At 42.5% G+C, this 20689-nt stretch overlaps 1 protein-coding gene across 7 annotated transcripts in view; it reads right to left on the reverse strand.

Annotated features, from left to right (window-relative positions):
* Window positions 1–20689, reverse strand: part of LOC146714304 (phosphatidylinositol-binding clathrin assembly protein) — a 112402-nt gene that overhangs the window by 9508 nt on the left and 82205 nt on the right. For 4 of the 7 annotated variants that reach the window (XM_085450770.1, XM_085450769.1, XM_085450767.1 and 1 more), the window contains 6 exons: window positions 18684–18794; window positions 10196–10339; window positions 9820–9850; window positions 9426–9558; window positions 6352–6375; window positions 478–534 (listed from right to left, as the gene is read on the reverse strand). In XM_085450770.1, the coding sequence (XP_085306896.1) occupies window positions 478–534; window positions 6352–6375; window positions 9426–9558; window positions 9820–9850; window positions 10196–10339; window positions 18684–18794 (500 nt within the window). The remainder of the gene's footprint in view (window positions 1–477; window positions 535–6351; window positions 6376–9425; window positions 9559–9819; window positions 9851–10195; window positions 10340–18683; window positions 18795–20689) is intronic. The other 3 variants (XM_085450771.1, XM_085450772.1, XM_085450768.1) reach the window with 2 other exon arrangements.

Genomic DNA, 20689 nt, shown 5'->3' on the forward strand with positions numbered 1-20689 from the left:
CGACCGGTTTTAAAGGGTTAAACATGTGTCTCATCACATGTGCCAAGCTGTGAAAGAGGGAATGGGTCATTATCAGCAGAGGTTTCAGGTGAAACCACTGTGAGACCTTGCCCCATCCTATCATGTGACCCACTGAGGTCACATAACCCAAGTTGTGAGTGGGGGTTCAGGCACCTGGGAAGGGATCTCAAAACTAGATGGTAGGTGGCAGACTGTCATAGGCCACCCCCTCGGTTCAATGGTGGTCGTTCACAGCGCACATAGATGGACTCATTTACTCCTCTTGTCTTCTCTGTCCAATGTGAACATTGGTCCCCTTGCTCTCAAACTTGGGTGTCCACGCTAGTTATGCTACATTTGAAAACACACAGTTTAATTAATAATACAAATACAGACTTGCAGCTCTAGTCTCCATATAAATCTACGACAGTGCCCCCCCAGGCATGTGTGGGAATATGTTAATATGTGCATGCTTACCATTCCATACACAGGCACTTGCGGTGTGGTCATGGGGAAAGCCATGGGAGCTGGAGCCTGGCAGAAAAACAGAAAACAGGTGTCAACTATCAGAACAAAAGCACCTGACTCAAACATTTCATGGCTTTTGTCACATACGGCTTCAAGCCTTCAAAAAATAAAATAAAATAAAAACCTCACAATAAAGCCTACTTTATGTGCAAGGAGAGTACATTTAATGCTCAAGTATGTGCACATTAGGAGCACAATAACGCAGCATGCAGTAGGGGTACTTAGTGGATTCCCACTGAGTGCAATCATTACCACTGCTTTAAAAAGGGGTGGCTCAATAGCACAGTGCTCACTTTGCAAATCAAATCCACTACAGCTGAACAGGCTTCAAATTCGATGTGACGGGCAATTTGTAGCCATCGTTTACAACCCACGTGTGTCTGCGTCGCCGCCGCCCGACTTCTGCTTGACAAATTGGTAATTTATGGGCGCGAGCGTCTGCGGTACATTGCGGTATCGTGTCGGCGAATATCCTGGATGGAAGTCAGTTTACAAGATGATATGGGCAGGTGCAGGGCGGCGTGCCTCTTGCACAACAGTAGAGGAGTATTAATATCAACAGATGAGTTACTGACAGAGCCCATACGACTTTGATGTCTGTCAAACACAACCAGGAAGCACCTCACTGGGTTTTGGGAACACCTTATAGCGTTTGCACTCTCCTCATCACTGCTCTGCTGCAGGTCAGCACCCGCTCACCCCACTGTTTGCAAAAACCCATTAAAAACAGCTGCCTTCACAGACCTAATCCATCATCGTAAATGAGACAACCGCGGCATTTTTAACACAATTACAAAGCCTCAATCAAACTGCTGAGAGAGACCGGTAAAATATTTCCATTAAACACAGCAATTAGCTGCATGGGAAAGTCATAGCAGGCTTACGTAAAATGATGAGCTACATGAGCTAAGTGAGTGCACTTGTGGGTTTAGTTTTGTTATTGGCAAAAACACAACCACCCCAGCATCATCATTTAATTGTTATTTATGCACCGACACCATAAAAAGGACCTGCTGTGGTCATTTCAAATGAGGCACGTTGACTCTCGGACTCCAGCGTAGCTTTGCATGATTTTTTTTGTGTCTGTTTTTGCTACCTCTCCTTTCATGGCCTGTCTAACTTTCTCTTTTGTGACGCGCTGCTCTTTGCAAACAGACAGTTTCATGCGTGAAAAGTTCCCACAGATGTGGAGAATCTCTGGATTAATTTGACACATCTGAAAAAAATGTGACACATAACCGTCAGGCGTGTTCACGAGTTGATTTATTTGTCTTTTATGACAGATATTAAGATAATGAACAGTAAGTACAAGTCAGTGTGACACACTGAGTTTAACAGCCCGTGCATAAAATCAGAGAGCTCAGATTTGACTCAGAGAAGGAATATCTTTCAGTTTCTATTATTTCTAATGTGCCTCACGCGCTGTCTTTGGCTGAAGTTAAAGATATTCTTGCTCATCATTTAAAAAAAAAAAAAAAAAAAAAGTGGCTCCAGGTAAAATTGAGTTTTTCCCCTACTTGCATTATCTTGATGAAATGAGAACATCTGATGTGCCTATTTAATTTTAAGTCAAACTAATGTGACTGCTCCACAGGATGATTTATCACCTCACTCGATCTGATTTGATTGTGCGCGCTATGCGAGCTTTTGACTTTTTAAAACTTATGAAAACTGAGCCGAAGTCATTTAAAATACTCAGAAAACTGCATCTGAACACTGAAGATTTAAAGTGATTTATAAAAGGAAGAAGATGGGTGGTCCCAGTGAAGAGCACGCCTACCTGACCTTTTCCACCTGAACCACGAGTGAGAAGCTTCTGCACAGATGGTTACAGAGCAGTCAGCTCACTAACTTTTAATGGTGTGTATGGGGATTGAGCAGGGATTCCCAAAGTGTGGGCCAAGGCCCCCTGGTGGGCTGTGAAAGTACTGGAGGTGGGTCGCAGTATTAACAGTAATATCAGTTTGTGTTTACAGGTAATACTGCAGTATATTTCTAACTAACCGGGCAGCTCACGCAATTTAAAGATATAAAACATTTGAAGAGGAAAAAAAGGTCAGAGGTCAAACCTGTCCTGATATTTGGATGCAAACTATAATGTGACTTTTACAACAGTGTCATTTTCTAAATGTTGCCAATACAAACAAAGGCAGCAAGATTTTTTACGCAAAGTTTTAAAGACAAGACATTTTAAAAAAGCTTGACCTGATTTGACCTTGAAGAGGTCGAAGGTCAAAAGTAACACAGTATTTAGAATCCCCATCGTTCCCTGTATGCCAATATATTGCCGGTACAAACAACAGCAGTCAGAAACAAATAGCTCTATATACCATCATTATCATGTTGACCTTTCACGCCAATCTATTGAACTTGAAGGGGAGGTCAAAGGTCAAATGTGAGACTATTTTAAATCTTTCTATATATGTTAACAAATAAAAACACAATTTCCATGGTGAAGATAACAAGTAAGCTAGCCAGCCTTCTGCTACTTTAATTGTCCGTCTGTTATTTTTCCAGCGTCAAACAGCTTTCTGAGCGATGGCTGCCACTTTCAGAACCGCAGTCTCAGCCCTGCAGTGTCATTGCCAGGACTTAAATGTGGATGTGAGGTAAAAGATCCTTGCAAAAAACATTTAAGACCTCTCTGTGGTGATTTTCCACGTTCGATGGCAAGACCCTCAAAATGACCAACTTTGAAGATCTCTCACAAAGCGCAAAGACCTCGCTCAGTGTATACTCTGGTTAAGACGCCCTCAGGAGAAAAGCCAGATAAGGTGAACCTGCGCACCGCCCTCAGGAGATAATCAATCGCAAGTAAGTTCTCGCCTTTGTAGAGCGAGTTGTGACAGTTGCTCAAAAGCATTAATCAAAGTGAACTACAAGTTGTACGAAAAGAAGCCAATTCAGATAAAAAAAAAGACGCTTTAATTTATCCATCTTATTGTGCGTTCAGCAATTGATCAGTGGGTTTGTGGTTTTAGCATTTGAACCCTGATTAAAGATGAAATTGACTTTACCGTCATCTGCACCCGAATCGCTCATTAATTTGCAAACCATCCATCTCTGCTTCCTGTCTGTCTTCACGGCTGCTTGTGCAAAAATGACGGCGAGCATCATTTTTATTCCCTACTTCTTTAAAACACGACAGAAAAACAAAAAGAAACCCAAGACAAAGCAGAGAAGGTGAGACGTGTCGATGCACCGCTGCAGATTCTCAACCGGTGTTTTTGTCCATCTATCTTTACGCCGCCGACAGCTCCTCGGTGCATCGTGTGACACATCCATGAGTTTGTATCCGTCTTTTTATGCTCAATCTCCCGCCTGCTGTTCTATCCTTCACCAGCGTGTCTCCCTGCCTATCTGCGCATTAAATAAAAAAAAAAAAAGAAAGCTGTCTTTTCTCTGCATCTTTCATCCCAAGTTTCAGCTTTCACAGCTGAACTTCTGCTGCTCCCTCTGCCATCTCCTCAGCACAAGCAACTTTCTTCTTTCTGTGCTTTCTAATGCAAACTCAGACTTCTGACCTTGAGTGGCCTGCAGTCTCAGTCACAGTAAAAAAAAAAAAAGAAAAGCAAAGGGAAAATGCTTTTTGATGGCGTTTTTGAATATCCAACCAGCACAGACAGTTACAACCTTGCCCTTCTGTTGAGAATCTCAGACGTGGGAGTTTCGATTATCATGCGTGAAGCGTGACGAGCTGCTTACTCGTGTTACCTGTGATGTCTCATGCAGTTCTGCTATGATTTATTTATTGTCTCATGGATTATGGGAGGTCATCTCAGCTGCGCTGGAGTCACAGACTGTGTATTTTCATTCTCGGGGACAGTAATGAGCAGTTTTATTAATATTCTCTCTCTGAGCTTTGTTTGGTTAAAGCTGATGTTTCTGTCGTGCTGACTGAACCATGCAGAATTTCTGTGTCGTACCGTGTAAGAGGTGAAAAGTTTGTTTTAGTTTGTTCTGCTCAGGGACCCATCACCTCTTTTCCTATTATTGTGCTGCTGAATTAATCCCCATAGGCAATTTCTGTTCTTGCTGGCTTGTCAGTGGGAGTTAAAGGCTGAAATAATATAACACCTTAAGAATTAGCTGGTTTGAGAATTACTTCAACACGTTTTTTTCCTGCACATCTCTTAAAAAAAAAAAAAAAAAAAAAAAAAAAAAAAAGATGTTTCTTGGTGCATCAGGGACTCATTTCAGCTGGATTTTGCTGCTCTGTTGCAGGGTGTTTAAACTCTTTACCCCTTGAAAGTCGACTAAGAGGCTCTTTGTTATTTTTCAACTACTCTAATGATCATTAAACCAAGTATTAACTGAGATATACTGAGGTGTCAAAGCTAGTCTTTAAGGGTACAGAGCAGGTTGTCAGATGCCGACTGTATGGGGGGCAAGAGTTAAGAGGAGCTATTATAGTATATTCTAGTTTTGTTTTGTGTTTGATTCTTAACTCTGTATTATGTCAGTGATGTGGGATATACCTTAAGCTTTCTGTTTGCAAGAGCAGCCAATAAGAGGTAAACGACCTGTAAAGTAGCGATGGCAAACACATACTGCTCCCATTTCGATCTCAAAGCTGAACCAAAGAAACTCCTCTTTCTGTCAGTGTAGTTTATTAACATTTAACTACACACTGAATCCCTGAGACATCTGGATATAAGAAGTCGTCTAAATGCAACAGCAAATCTCTACATGACAAAGAAACACTGCTGTAGTAAATGAAAGAAACACTCTGGGACTAACTTGTGAAAAAAATATCTAAAATGACAGAATCTTCTGTAAGCTCATTAAAACAACATTTTATGAATTTAGGAAAATTTCTTATTTAATTTTCTTAAATTTTGCCTGATGAAAAAAAACTTTTAGAGCAGAAAAAACAGGCACTTTTCTGTCATTTATTAATTATTTTGATGCAGTATGATTAATTTATCATCAGAAAAAGCTTCAACACTTATGAAAATGGCAGGTAGCAAGTATCTGAAAGTATGCTTGCAAAACAGGCCATTTCTTTATATAATGTACAACCTTTTCATAAATCCTGTTCACTGCAGTCTGTTTACCCATGAAAGCAAAGACGTGAAAAGAAAAGGTTACGCCACAACCTCTACCTCTAGGTCTAAATCAGGCCTGAGGGTCATTAAAAGCAACAAATGAGACCAAATTGATACACAGATCGATGTTAATAACTGAAAAGTGTTGTTTATATTAGAGAAAAAAACCCGGTAGAGCTGACTCTCTGTGGCTGTTTGCAACCATTTAGTAACTTGTTGTTAAATCCTTCATCGCGATACTTTGATCTGTGCATCCTGGACCGGACCTCTGCTGCACATGAAGTTTTTCCTTTCATACTGAGATAACGTCGCCATTTCAGCCACAGAGATAACAGACTTCTGAAGCGCCTCAGAGTGGCTCGGTTTGCCGTTTTGTTTCCGTTTCATGGGATTTGTTGATTGAGGGGGGAGAAAAATGTGGATAATAACCCGATGAACGGCTGACAAATAAATTAGACGTGGATCTTTTAAAAGACACCCAGAAGAATGGCACTCTTAGGTTTTAGTAGGGAGAAGGAGCGCCTTGTTCTAACTTCCTCACATCAATTTGCTTACATAAGCAGCGCAGACTATTACTTTTTATCACAGAGGTGAGAAGGTTATTTATGATAATGGTGCAAGAACAGAATGAACTTCCTTTTTTTCTCTATTTTTTTTAAATAAGCGTCTCCGGGGAATGCAAGTGAAAGAAGAGGTGACAGGGAAAGAGATGAAGAGAAAGATACCCGGGAGAGGACGTGTCTGAGCAGCTCGTTAAACAGAGATAAGTACTTACATAACTAGTATAGAACATTCCATTCTGCATCAGGACGCAACGAGGAAAAGGGACAAAAAACAGAGAAAGACAAGAGAGGAGGAGGAGGGAGAGGAGGCAAGGTGATGAGATGGGAAAAAGTGGGGGAAAATGAGCGGGAGATGATGAAAGAGGGTGGCAAAACCGGTAGAGTGAGGTAAAGATGAGGAGAAAGTAAGGAGGAGGAAAAACGAGAGTGAAAGATTAGAAGCACAGGAAACAAGCAGAAAATAATAAAAGAATGAGGGGTCGCGGTGCAAACGTGCAGATGTCAAAGGCAGGGCGAAGAAAACAGGACGAGAAGATGACAACGCAACAAAAAACAAAAAATAACAAGAGTCGTGATAAAGCAGAACACGAGCCAACGAGGGAAGGAAGACGAGTGGATGACGGTGCAAAACGAGCGGACGAGGAGGATGAGCGGGACAGGAAGGAGAAATTAGAGGGAATGACAGCAGAGGTGAAGCGGACAGCGAGGGAAGAAAGGAAGAAAGGGAAAGATCAACAGGAGGAGAAAATGAGAGAAAGAGGGGAAGAGGAGGGTTAGTGACAGTTTGTCCACGTCAGCCAGAAACTGCAGTCAAGAGATCAGGATGACAATCAGGAGCTGCCAGGATCAGCAAACGCACACAAATAACCACACACACACACACACACACACACACACACACACACACAGCTATAAAATGTACCGAGCTGATACAACAAAGACACCGCACAGACATGCACAGATATTTTCACAGCGCTCGGTGTGAGAAGTGCCACAGTTTTAGATTAGATGCATGTCCTACAAAGTGTTTGCAAGTTCCAGTCAGCTCGGCATCACGCTGTATGTTTGTGAGAAGCCAACCGAAATATTTAAACTGATTTTGTCTCCAGCACTGGCAGAAACATGAAAGGAGGCCAAATTATTACACTGACATTTTGGGAACTTTCGGGCACAGAGTGAAATGAGAAGATGCTACATGCCCTCGCAGTGAGGACGTGGATGTGTTGGATCTGGAAAGAGCCCCTGTGGCTGTACGACCCCACCCTGTTCATCAGCGCAGATCAAATGTGAACATCTTACTGCACAAGGAGATTACTGATTGGTTTGCTTCCAGACTCATGCTACGTAGAAAGGCAGGATAAGTTTTGGTTGGATCTTGTTTTCAGAAGTTGTCAATACATTTCATCAGTTTTTGTCGCCCTGCATTAGATTTTATTTAGCTGTCGTCTCGTTTATGTCAGGGGAAAAAAACTGAAAACGATGACGGGAATTACTGGTCAACGAAATAGATTAGTTTCTGCTGGTTTGATTTGTGTAACATGGGATGTTGGGCTGCCACAGCCGGGTTGAAGACATGAGTGTACGGTGACATCTGGCGATGATGTCAGTGGCGGTGGTCAAAGTCACCAATACGGTGGATGCAAAGTGTCCTAAAGCGTGATTTTAACTTTTGCAGGAAATCTACATCCTAACTTAACGAATTAACCAGAAACAACTCTTTCCCCCACAAAGCAACCTTCCACGCCAATCAAGTCTTGTGGTATGTGTTGACCCGACGTGTAGTTACATTTATGTAGAAGGATGTGGTGCAGAGGTAAAATGGGTTTCCGGAGGTGTAACTTTGAGGTCTGACAATTTAAGCTTAAACCAGCATTTCTGAGATTGGTCAGCAGGGGGCGACTACTCAGGTTGCCAGAAGTTATTCAGTTCTATGGAAATCTAAATGAAAACTACCGCTGTGTCTAACTGCTTTATTACCTCAGTAAACACTTTCTGTCTAGGTTTCTGGTCTCAGCTGTTTGTCTCAAGTCTTCCTGTTAAAAGGGAGTTTTTCCTTCCCACTGTCGCCAAAGTGCTTGCTCATAGGGGGTCATGTGATTGTTGGGTTTTTCTCTGTTAGTATTATTGCAGGGTCTAACTTAAACCTTAAAGCGCCTTGAGGCGACAGTTGTTGTGATATGGTGGTGTATAAATAAAATTTAATTGAATTAACTGAATAAGCCACTTAATGATTTTCAGTTTAGAAATTATACTTAGTGTTGGAGGTTAAAAAAAATAAAAAAATCATACTTCTTTTACATTATTTTAACGAGCTGACCTAAGCAAAGAAAACTGCTAGCAGAGCTTTGACTGTGGCATCTTCTCATCGACCAACCGCATTTCCCAAAATGCCGTGCATCAAACAACAATAAAGGGTCTTTCCCATGAATTTTTTTTCGTGACTTTAACAATAACTTTGGTTTATCACAACTCAAGTCTCATTTTCGTAGCTTGGGGCATCATTTATGAAAGCTGGCAGCAATTAAAGTCATTGAGGATAAGAAACATGATGAGACCGGATATTAAAGCAACAGATTTGTAAGATTATCAAAGACAATTAATAACTCGCTGTGGGGGATATTTTGTTGGCACGCTTTGGGCCCCTTAGGCAGGCAGATGCTCTGATCGTAGTGAGTATTGTTGCTGTCCACGTCCATCCCCTTATGATCACAGTGTACCATCTTCTGATGGCTGCTTCCAGCAGGATAACAAACCATGTCTCAAATCATCATCTCAAACTGATTCCTTGACTCCACAGTCACCAGATCTCAACTCAGGAGAGCCCCTTTGAGACGTGGCAGAACGGAAGATCAACATCATGGATATTTAGATAACATTTTACTGAATTAAGCAACTCTGAAGGGAAAAGTAACTCAGAACTAGCAAGACCTAACAAAGTAACCAGTGAGCTTTACTTTCATTTTGTTTTTTGCTTTCTTTTCCAAACTTGCAGCTTTGTTTCCCTCCAGTCTACCCAACTGGGTCCAGTTTGTAGCTGTTGTGGACATCTTGTGACGTTGTTCTCAAAATCTGAGCTAGTTAACTTGGTTAATCTAAAGTAAAGCACTAAACAGGAATGATGCCAAAAATGCCAAATGAGAAGATAAGATTTGTTTTTGTGATAAACCAAAATTATCCAAGACTTCCAGGACTTACAGACACCTCGATGGACGCCTTTGGGCAAAATGTTGAGGTTGCACAATTCTTTATAGCAGCTGGGTATTTGTGCATGTGTTGGTCTCCTTACCACATGTGGTACAGGCATGGGCTGTGGGGCCATGGGTGCTGGGCTCCACTGTGTGGTCGACATGGTCTTATTTTGCCAGTTCTGGCCGCCCGTCAGCTTCTTCTCTCCCGGTTGGTTCCACTGCATATCTGGCCTGTGGAAGTCAAATGGATTCAGCTGTTTAATCTCAGGTTTAGTTATCACATAATTTGCTATTTACGTTTTTCAGATCTTTAAAGTCTAATTCAATAGGCCACAGATGTGTGTGCATATTAAGCAGTTCATAATAAATTTGCTTTCTGAGATTTGTGCTGACAGTTTCCTGACCAAGAACAGCTTAAAAGCGTATATTTGCTTTTGCAGAGACTACAGGCACAATTCAGGAAAGGCACCATCACGACTCAGCAAAACTTACTTTTTGGCTGGGGTCCCACCAAACTGCAGATCTGTGGAGAGTTGGAAACACAGAAAGTGAGTGATCGCAGTTAAGAGAGTACAATGAAAAGGGAGGCAGGAAGGAATTTCAGCCTCAGATGCTGTTTTTTTCCCCTCATGAAAAGAGGTTCAAGTTTCCACAAAGAAATAACAAATTCCAACCAAACACATGAAGTTAAAGAGGAATATGCAGGCTCACTTCTATGTACAAGCAACAGTAAACTTTAATATGTCCTTAAGAGTCTGAGAGTACACTGCAGGCACGTATTCAAGGCCAGGCATTGCATGTGCCACGTTATGTAACCCAGTTTTTCTCTCGTCTTTGCTGGTCTATTCACATGAATCTCAACACTCACTGCCCACGAGGTTGGCCAGAGACGAGTCGAGGTCGTTGGCTAGCAGCTTTCCTCCATGATGGATGGCCACTTGAGGGGGAGGTGGAGGAGGTGCGGTGTGTGTGGGAACTGTAGGCTTTAACAGGTCTCCGAGAGCATCAAAACCTGAAGAAGAAATCAAGGTAAACAAGCGAGTGAGATGGGTGTGCAGAAAAACTGCATTTTTAATAGGAATGGCTGCTAATAACAGCATACAGGCAGGCAGAAAGACTGAGCAAAAAGCAAGATCAAGCACTTCATATTTAATTTAACCGAGTGGCAGACTTGACCGCTGATGAACCTTTTCCCTCAACAGCAACTGTTCAATTACAGATTAGAAAACTGTAACTAGGCACAGAAGGCCTGTCAAGCTTTGGATTTCTCCATATGCCAAGTCAATAAAGAGACAAGGAGCAAAAGGCTACATATATATCACTCTGTTTGCCTGCTGTAATGTGAGCTGCACAGCTCAGCTACAGTAGTAATCAACATTTTACTAGCCAAATTGCATTTCGTAGGGTTACTGTATCAAGAATATGGTGTAGTATTTCTCACCGACAGCTACCTCTGGAGATGTTACAGTTATCCTTCATTGTAGCTACAAATCCTTAAGTCTTTCTGGAACCACGCTACCACACACGTTTAATGTTAGCTTAAGTGTCCTGGATGCTACTACGCCCTACACGCTGTTAACCCCTCTATCCCACTGTTCACTGGATGTGGGAAAGAATACATTTGATGTAAACAGTCTAGCAATGTTGGCAAAGAGCCCTTTGTTTACTGAACACGCTTACTGGTGATACACAGAGAGCCTTTTTGTAATCAAACTAAGTCGTTCATGGTAGCTTACTTGTCCTAAATGCTAATTAGATTGCAGTTACAGATGTGAAAAAGAAAGTTTTCCCAGGACTGAATATACCCTGTGATTCAGCAGCTTGTAGAACTGCCTTTATCAGCAATAACATGAAGTAATCATTTTCTGTGTGGCTTTGAGTCTCTCACATCAGTGTGGAGGACTTTTAGTCCGCTCTTCTTTACAGCGTTGATTCAGTTTGCAGAATGTCTGCCAGACAGGTGGCCTCACATTTGACTCTAGAACACTTTGGCATACAGAGGAGTCCATGGTCGACTCAGTGACTACAAGGTGCTCATGTCATGTGGCTGCAAAAAGCCCCTCTCATCACCCCTCCTCTATCGTGCCCGACAGTTGGTATGAGGTGCTTGTGCTGATATGCTGTTGGGATTTTTCAGACATGGTGCTGCGCAGCAAAACATCTCCACTTTGGTCTCATCAGTTCAAAGGACATTCCAGAAGTCTTGTGGTTTCTGATTTACAAACTGTGATTTTTAGAGAGAAAAATCACAGTTTGGCCTCCGTTCCAAACAAGCAATACTTCTTCAGTCTTTTTCTGATCATGCTGTCATGAACTTGTTAACTGAGGTCAGCAGAGTCTGAGATGTAGTTCCTTTTTTGCAGTTCCTCTGAGCATTGTTTTACTTTGGGTTGCCAAGAATACCATGTTTACCTAACCCGAACAGACAAACTAGCTTCTTTAATAGCAGACGTCTGCTTAAACTTGTCCACCTATATCAAAAAATGACTGCATTTCCATTGAAATCTGCAGCTGTTCTCACTGTGAGCTGTATTATGCTCCAACGCAACAACAAAAAGTTCGACAGGCAGAATTTACCAACTTACTAAAGGAGACGGGGGACTATCAATGGTAAGGCTGAAAAAAGAAAAATAACATCTAAAAGTTAATGAGTGAAGTTCACGCTGGAGGACAAGACAAGAAAGTTTGGGAACAAACGTTATAAAGTTTCTGTATGAGTGAGAAGACATTTAATCCTGACTCTAATGAGAGCAGGCTCTTGCTTTCAACCTAATTTTTCCTACTCTTTAAATACATCAACTTATGGCTCGACCACTTTAATGAAGCCGAGCTGGACAGTTTTGATCTGAGAATATTGCTGAGTTGGGCCTCCTTAATATGAACCTCAATCTCACTGCTAGCCTCTCTGTTAATTGAATTCTTTCCGACCTATTTTTAGCATTTACCCACACGGGGGGAAAAAAGCAGATAGTTTAAATCAGATATCCTCGACCTAAACCGCTCTTTTTTTCTTTGCCATGTAGCAGCTTCAGTAGCGAGCCTTTAATCCCTGACTCGGTAGCTTGCAGCAGTTGTTCCAGATGATTGATTTATCTGTTTGTAGTCGTCATGTACACACTCTGACTGTGAACAGTGATTAGTTTGGAACATGCGTGTGTGCTTCTGTGTGGGAAAGTTAACTGAGTTTGTCTCTGATAGGTGGAAATGACAGGGTAATTTCCTGCACTGGTGTGGAAGTGTTTGCGTCTAAGTGGCTGCGTTAACAGCTTCTCATGTCAGCACTCATTCAGCTAATGGCTTAGCACAGGTCTGATGGTGGGAACCTGGAGATGTGATGGTGCATATTCAGAGGAGGAAAAGGTCAGCATGGCTAAAACTATTAAAAAAATATCTTTCATTGAAAGATGGAGAGATGAAGGCAGGAGAACAGCAACAAAAATTAAAACAAGAATGAGAACAAATGATTGCTCTGCTGCTAAGGAGAAAGGATGAAAGTAAGGCAACTGATGGTGGAGAGGGGAAAAAAACGGAGGAATAATATTTAGTTAGGAAGCGGTGTGTGGGTCTGACAGTGGTGCTGACACAAGAGATTCAGAAAGCACTCTTCCTGCTAGCTTAGCAGATGAGAGAGAAAAAGGGAGAGGATGGAAAATATACCGAGACAGAAAGAAGACTGGAAGTAGAGAGAAGAACGGGAATTGAGACAGAAGGGAGATCGAGAAATGAACCTAGTTTTAAACACTGATTTCCCTCCTGTGATAAAACGCTTTGTCAACACAGGTGAGTTTATATTTCTTTATTTCTGAAATCGTCACATCAGTAAAGCACCACTGAATTAAACTGAACCAAGAAGCGACAGATGAACGGAACAAGCTTCCTCAGTAGATCACACAACACTGCAGGGCAGCAAAAAGAAGAAGAAGAAAGCAGGGATGGAGGGAGATAAGTAAGCGGTGTGTGTCGTATTGAACTGAGGAGATAATGATATCTGTGTTAGGTGTTTCAGCGATGGATTTGACAGTCAATAGAGTTTAAGATCAAAGGGAAAGAAGAAAGTAAATCCATATCGAGGATTCAAAACACCAGCGCTGACTGCTCAGAGATCTGAAAAGAAGTTGTAAAAACGTTGCGTTTCTTTCAGAAATGAAGTACCCACCATCGCTGGCTTCATCATACCTAAATGTCCCCAAGGGTGGTATTAACATATGATGGGGGATCTTTACAAAAAAGAGCTTTAGGAGCTGCTGTGTGACAGGCAGATACGGAGGAAGAGGCTTCAATGGTTTCGAGACAGTGAAGGTTCTAGCTTGTTTCTTATCTACAGACTGATGACTTTTTTGTTGCTATGAGTCCTACCAGCTCCATCGAACTGACTGATGCTAACAGAAACTCTCTTGTTCCCTCATAACCCTGCAAGAGTGGCTTTAAGTAGCTGTCGCTTCATTCCCAGGAGCGGACTCCTAATCAGCCCTTTCCAGCATCTCAGGTTTCTGTTGAGGATTGGGGTCCATCGGACTCGGGTGGCGATTGTTTAGTCGATAACAGGGACAGTTTTACAGTTCAGTTACAATAATATAGGCTGTGTATAGCTGTATGTGAGACCAAAACAACAGCAACAATTGAGTGAAACCTGCTGTTCTTTGTCTTTCTTCTAAGCAAACCAGTCTTCCAAACCGTATTTATCCCAGATTTGGGAAAATCTTCTGTTATAAAAGGTAATTCTGATCTGAGGTTGAAGTTGATTCTGGGTGGTGCTGGACTGGATCAGGCCCACGGAGTCTAAAAGCTTAAGAACCAAGTAAATGGCTGATAGGCTTCAGTCTAGACTGCTCAGGAACCTCCTGGTAACCACAGGTTGCTAGGGGTAAAAAAAAAAAAAAGAAAAAAAAAAAAAGGGTCAGGAGACCAGTGGGCAGCCCACTAGCCAGGGAAAAGTACGTATTCCACCAACTGGTTGATGAGTGGTTGCTGGCAGTGATGCCACATAAAAGGGTGCTACGCCAAAAACCTTGCTGTGATTTGTTTGGTATCCAGTGGGTTGTCATAGGGTTATGTGACACCTGATAGACACCGACTTGCCCGCAAACACTCGCTGACCACCCACCAAACTTGGAAAATGTTCCACGAGTCCTCAAACCCTCACTCGCTGCCTGCAGAGCGGGTGGTACGTTTTCAAAAGCACAACACAAAAGTCAGCACGCAAGTCGGCATCTTCCATGAAAATGACTGTAATTTGCTGGTGATCAAAAGAAGTCATGAGGAAGTTTCTACTGCAGCACCTTCTTTGTGACCAATTTCACCCAGAAACAAGCAGCAGCCAGCGGGTTAGGGAATACTTTTGTCCCTTTTATTATCAAATCAAGTGATTTTCGTTTTTTAATAAAGTTTCGCTTTTGCTCCTCATAACAGATAAAAACTAATGTGCTGTTTAATGGAGCCAAGGCCCAAACACAAAGGCCTGGACACTGGATGGCACAGCATCCTTGTCCAAGCACCAGCACAAAGCTCTGTACATTTGAAATGTGAAACAATTACACAATGATTTCACCTAAATTTAATCTACGGCACCTATAAATGCATTACGTTTGGTCAAAAACACCAAGTTTAACATCATATTTGATATATTCATCTATATTTCAGTGTGTATGTAAACACACAGTAAGGATTACTTTTCTCACCCAGTACATCAACATTAACAAACCCTGCTGCCACACACCACACTGTTCTCCCTGGTGAAAAGCCCTGAATCAGGTCACAAAGTAACAGCGACTTCTTCCTGCAAAAAGTCCCTCTTATTAACTTGATACATATAGTATGTTATATCATGCCAACAGACTGCAGCTAAAGCTAACACATCCCCATTTTAAAACATCTGAATCCTGATGACTAAATGATCATAAATCAGTTTTACGATCAGGAAACTCAATAATATCAGACCACTCTATTCTGTGTTTCCAACATAACCCTATTAACCCATCCTTTATGCAGGTAATAACTGAAGATACACAGTCCTCTTAGGAAGTACAAGATGTGCATTTAATCTCCGTCCAAGTGTTTCATCTGGTTCTGCCGCAGCTTCCACGCTAATGTGACAAAACTCAATTCAGACTTGTCCCGCCTGAGAAGGAAGATTATCATCACGAGTTTACACAAAGCGACTAACAAACGTCAGGCCTTTCTAAGAGTGTGACTTCTTCACTGACGACCTGTGCAAGTCTTTATGAGCTTGTTAATAACAGAAAGCTGCACTGACAAAACCAGATAAGATCATAAACAGAGGAACGCAGCAGAATTAGGGCAGAACTATACCTTTATTTCTTCTCACATATATGTGGCTGCTAATGTTAAACAGAGTTTAGAATAACGAGGTCAGTTCAAACTGTTTTTTTTTCTTTATGATATCAGTCAGAGGCTAACATCCCTGACAGCTCTCTCCCACTGCCTCCCAACTTCCAAGGGAGAGCTTCCCATATACAGAGAATGCACTGAGGGGCTGCACCAAGGCCATTGTAAGATACTATAAGGATTATTTTCAACTGTGAAGCACAGCAGTAAGCATGCATTACAAGTCTGCTTTAAATAACACGGACACACAGACACAGCAGTAGCAGGCAGAGCACCTTCATTAGAATAACCAGCAGAAATTGCTTGTTGTCCTTCAGAAAACTCAAATCTTGAAAAGATCACTAGAGGTCAAATACAGCTTAAGAGTGGCCAAAATTCAGGCAAAGTATCAATTATTAATTAATTAAGAAGGGAGGAAAAACAGACAGGAAGAGGAGGAGGAGGAGAGCAGATGGAAAGGAGTTGCCTGGGTGATTTTTGCCTTGTGAAGTGTGATGGGGAGACGATGAGGCAAAGACAGGGAGAGGGAGGGAGAGGAAATACAGGGAGGAGTAGGAAGGTGGGGATGGTGTGAACCACAACAACAAATAACAGACGAGCAGAAGCAGACAGATGGGATGGAGTAAAATGACAGAAGACGTGTGAGCACAGACTCACAAACACATGTGAGCACGCATAGAAATACACAGATAATGCATGAGCACACACATACACACAGTATGTTGTAGTGGCAGCCTCGACACAGGCCCTATTAATAGAAAGAGTCGCTCCGTCCAGAGCCAGGAACAAGCTGCACGCCTCCAACTGTTAAATCTGAGCAGAGGAGACTGACAGGGTTAGACGAGATTAGAGCGAGCAGCTCCCGAGCAAAGTCACAACTCAGGTCCTTTGGAGTGAAACGGCTTTAAGAGTGTCTGACGAGGCAGCGCTACAGCTGTGCAAATACAGCTAATCCTCCGGATAACAATGATAACGTGACAACATTTCACCCAGGTGACTTCAGGATATTCTTTCCTCGAGGTTACGACGAGCGATCTGTGTGACAAATGTGCTATGATCAAGTCGTCCCGACAACGAGTGTGAACTGCGCGTGGAGCGAATGCTGCTCCGAAACAGCTGGACGATAAATCCCGGTGAGGCTGATTGATGGACGCCAGCACAGTGAAAATGGCTGGCACCATGAAACACCTTTCAGTAAATTTCCTCAAGTGTGAAATAAAAGCACCCAAAAAAAACCCTTTAATTAATTTAAAACAAACCCAATGAAGTCACAGCACACTTCCTCCGTGCTGCTGCAGTTAAACCTGCACTTCTTTCTGAACTTCCCTCTCCCTTTATGATGAAAATAGTCTTTAGATGACCTCTGCAGGTAGTCGCTCTTATCTGCTGTACCTTCTCTGGAGTGGTCGATAACTCGGTGTGCCTTAAAATTATATGCTTTGCAGGAGTGCCTCGGGACTCTAAAGGGTTGAGAAGCGCTGGAATTGATTGTGTCAGTTGCTGAGAGGTTAAAGGAAAGTAAGCTAATAAGAGGGCTCAGAGCCAAAAGGCTTAGACCTGCAACACTTAAGAGCCAGTCAGAGTCAGTCCAAAGCTGTTACCATAACAGGGAGGACACAACAGCAGCAGCAGGCGAGGAGGCTGAAGGATGGCCTCCTACACATCATGACTCCTCTATTCAACAATGTTCTTTACAGTGTATTCATAGATTCAGCTCTGTTCACTCTGTCAGAATCATCTCACTACTAACAATGATAACAGAAGTTAACTAGGGTATTTAGCAGTTTTCTTCCAGCTTGGTAAGATCTGTTTAAATGCTCAAATTTAAAAAAGATTGCACATTAAAGAAACCCAGTAATGCCTCAATCACACTGGAGGAAAAACAGGATGACAACCTCTGACTAGAAAAACATCTATGGGGTTGCCCGATTGTGGTGACCAACTAATTTAGTGTGTACCACCCTCTCTGGGGTCAGACGACGATAAACTGGTGGACGGCAACTTGTCTCCAAACTCACACCAGCTCCAGTCACTCTCACGTGGATTTGGAAAGGTCTGCAAATAATTACCGTCTAATTTATGAACAGACTGTCAGAACACTGCAATCAATATGAGTCGGTCTGATGAGTGTAACCCATCTCTCTGAAATAAATGACTTGGCTTAACCGGTTGTATTCTGGTTATATTCTGATTTAGAAGCAACGTTACCCATGTACCCATGTCAGGTTGCAGCTACATTGCTGCCCTGCAGCAACTATCTGTGGAGGAGTTTTAGATGTATGAGGTTCTGCCTGGACTCTGAGTGCAAGCAGGTAATGTGAACGTCGGTGTATCAAAGTAAATCAGCGATCTTTGCCATTTTATCACAAACAGATTCCATGTAAATACTAACTTAACCAACTGAGTTTAACTGCAGACTAATTCCATCTCAATGCAGCTTTGTCTACATCTTGATCCAACAAAGTCTCTTTGAGGACAGCAGCTGACTGTGAGTGGTCACAGACTTGGTCCCTGCTTTCGAGCAACCATTTCAGAGTCTGCAAGTTCATTGCATACGTTTGTGCCGTGGTCTGCAACCACTGCTTTTAAAATCAGCCTCATGGACACACATTAACAGTCTTAAAAGGTGCTAGATGTATATGCATTTTATTTTGAAAGATCATCAACTAGCTATGGCTGTGACTTTTGCTGTTCTGCTACCTACACACTGTCTAGGTCACGCTCAGATCCTGGATATAATATGTACCAGTTATAACAATGCACCTTTAAACAATAAAAAATACTGGAAGCATTTGTTTCTGAAGTCATCTTCGGGTTTGAAGTGTTACAAAAGGTCTATGTGACAGAGCGAGCAAGCTGCACACACCCACTCAGTCGCAAGAAACAAGTCAGAAGGTTAGTAAAGTGTTAAGCTTTTGTTCCCAGCAAAGCCAAAAGTTATATAATAAAAAGATGGAAAAGGTTTAGTTCAGTCTGGCTCTGCCCGGACAGTCAGGCAGAGGAGGCTTTACCGGCTGCAGGCTGCGGGCCGTTGTTACTGGGTGTGGCCTTATTCCCAAACACAGCATCGAAATCTACGGTCATGGCGGGGCCGCTCTGCTGCAGAGGTTGGCTGTCCAGTCCTGAGGAATGCAATTAAATATGACTGATTAAAGCACCGTTTGTGCTATTTAGGCTGCGCGAGATAGCAGCTGGAGACGCTTTATCGGGCACACTTTTACAAAGGAAACAGCTGTACATACATCCATCCATCAGACAGGCCCAAAGTCACAGCTTTGCTTTAAGTAAGGATTCCAGCACCTCCTGCTTAACTAATCCCATTAGATTAGGAGCACGGACGCTACAGTCCCCAGTGTACTGCTATTGTTGTTGCTCGATGACTCGGGATTCTGCGCAGGCTGTCGGGGACGTCAGCCTTTCACGGGAGAGTTAAGCCAGTGCACGAGGAAATCCACTGACGCACCTTTTTGTCTTTCCGCATCCCCGACTGGGATTAGGAGCTTGAAGCCTCGGGGGAACGGGCGTCTTTTGTGGGATCCACAAAACAAGAATACGCCCCAAAAACGTCACCATAAAGCACAGATATGCAATTATCTGCATGTAAAATGTTGCTCTTACAACATTCAGAAAAAGTGACGTCTTAACAACTAGCATGCTGCTATTTGTGCACCTGTAATTGGCAATTCTGTCACGGCACAAGTTTCCCTGACTAAAACTTTGCGTGTATGTAAAGGAAGACACTGGTTTGGTGCTGGCTCAGAAAGCTCAGCATTGGGTCCAATCTATTCAGCTATATTACACGTTGTGCTGTCCTTTGATACCATGTTTCTGCAGCAGTGCACCAGCTTTTAAGTCCGTTTTTGTTGTTGTTTGTTTGGCTTTGTTGACACCCACTGAAAAGCTCCAACAAAAGCACTTTCTTTCTCTTTCTCATTATGTTTGGTTTTACACTTACTGGGAAGCTTTTAGTGCATCTACAGCAGGGAGAAGGAGCCGTCTTCTACCTGATTGCTATCATCTTCACTTCACCCGTCTCTTGTGTGAGGTGGTGTACTCACAGTAAAACAGAGCAGAGAAAAAACACTAGTGCAATCATGAAAGACTCAAACTGAGCTTGAATGAACCAAAATGGTAATAAATGAAGTGAATACCATTTCTTTTTTGGTACGGTGGTAAAAGTGTGAGTGAGAAAAATCCCTAAAAAGGATCATTCCAGCTGAAAAAGTGGGACAAGTCAGTGCATCCCTTTAATGGGAACGTTACAACTCGTGGTCTCAGCTAGCCACACATTCTCTGTAAAGTTTTCCCCAGCACAGCGGGAAGCATATTTCCCTCAAATATTAAAGTACTCTTTTAAAATACATCCTCCGTCTATTGCCCGACTGAAAACCCGATCAGTATCTCGTAATCTTACATCCTCTGACATTTCCTGAAGCAAGTAAGCTTTGTGGTATTTCTGAGAAAAGTACGGGGGACATTTATCTGAGCTTCTGGGTCAGAGTCCCTGATAATGTGAAAGGCTCATATCTGAAGTGAGGAAGTCGCTCTGACTGTAACGTGGCCAAACTCTGCATAATCCTTTATCATAAAGCCTTAAATACGCCGCACTAGCCCAGCTTACAGACGCATCTTTGCGCTACATTTTGATCCGAAGCGGCCGATTGCACCCGCTGAAATGTCGACCTTCTTCTTTTTTTTCCCCTCCACACAAATTTGTTGGGGTGCAGTCTGTTCTCAGCTTTTCAGCCTCAAACAAACAACAAGGAGACGCTGTGTGAGTCTCACTTCTGTACTGAGCAGCAGAGATTGGAACGCAACACAAGACGCCGACTGGGTCACGCTACATTAGCCCCTGAAGAAAACACGATGACGGTGGAGACGATGATGGTGGTGGATGGATGGTTTCCATGACGAATGGTCAGATAGATGGATGGACACAGGTGCTCGAGTGGCAGCCAGAGGGGATATTACAGAAATAAATTAACTTGTGTAAGTCTGATTATACGCATGTCTGCAT

Source organism: Copadichromis virginalis, linkage group LG3, assembly GCF_057382275.1.
Source record: "Copadichromis virginalis isolate Kocher_CV1m ecotype Utaka linkage group LG3, C_Virginalis_male_GT1.1, whole genome shotgun sequence".
NCBI lineage: Eukaryota > Metazoa > Chordata > Actinopteri > Cichliformes > Cichlidae > Copadichromis > Copadichromis virginalis.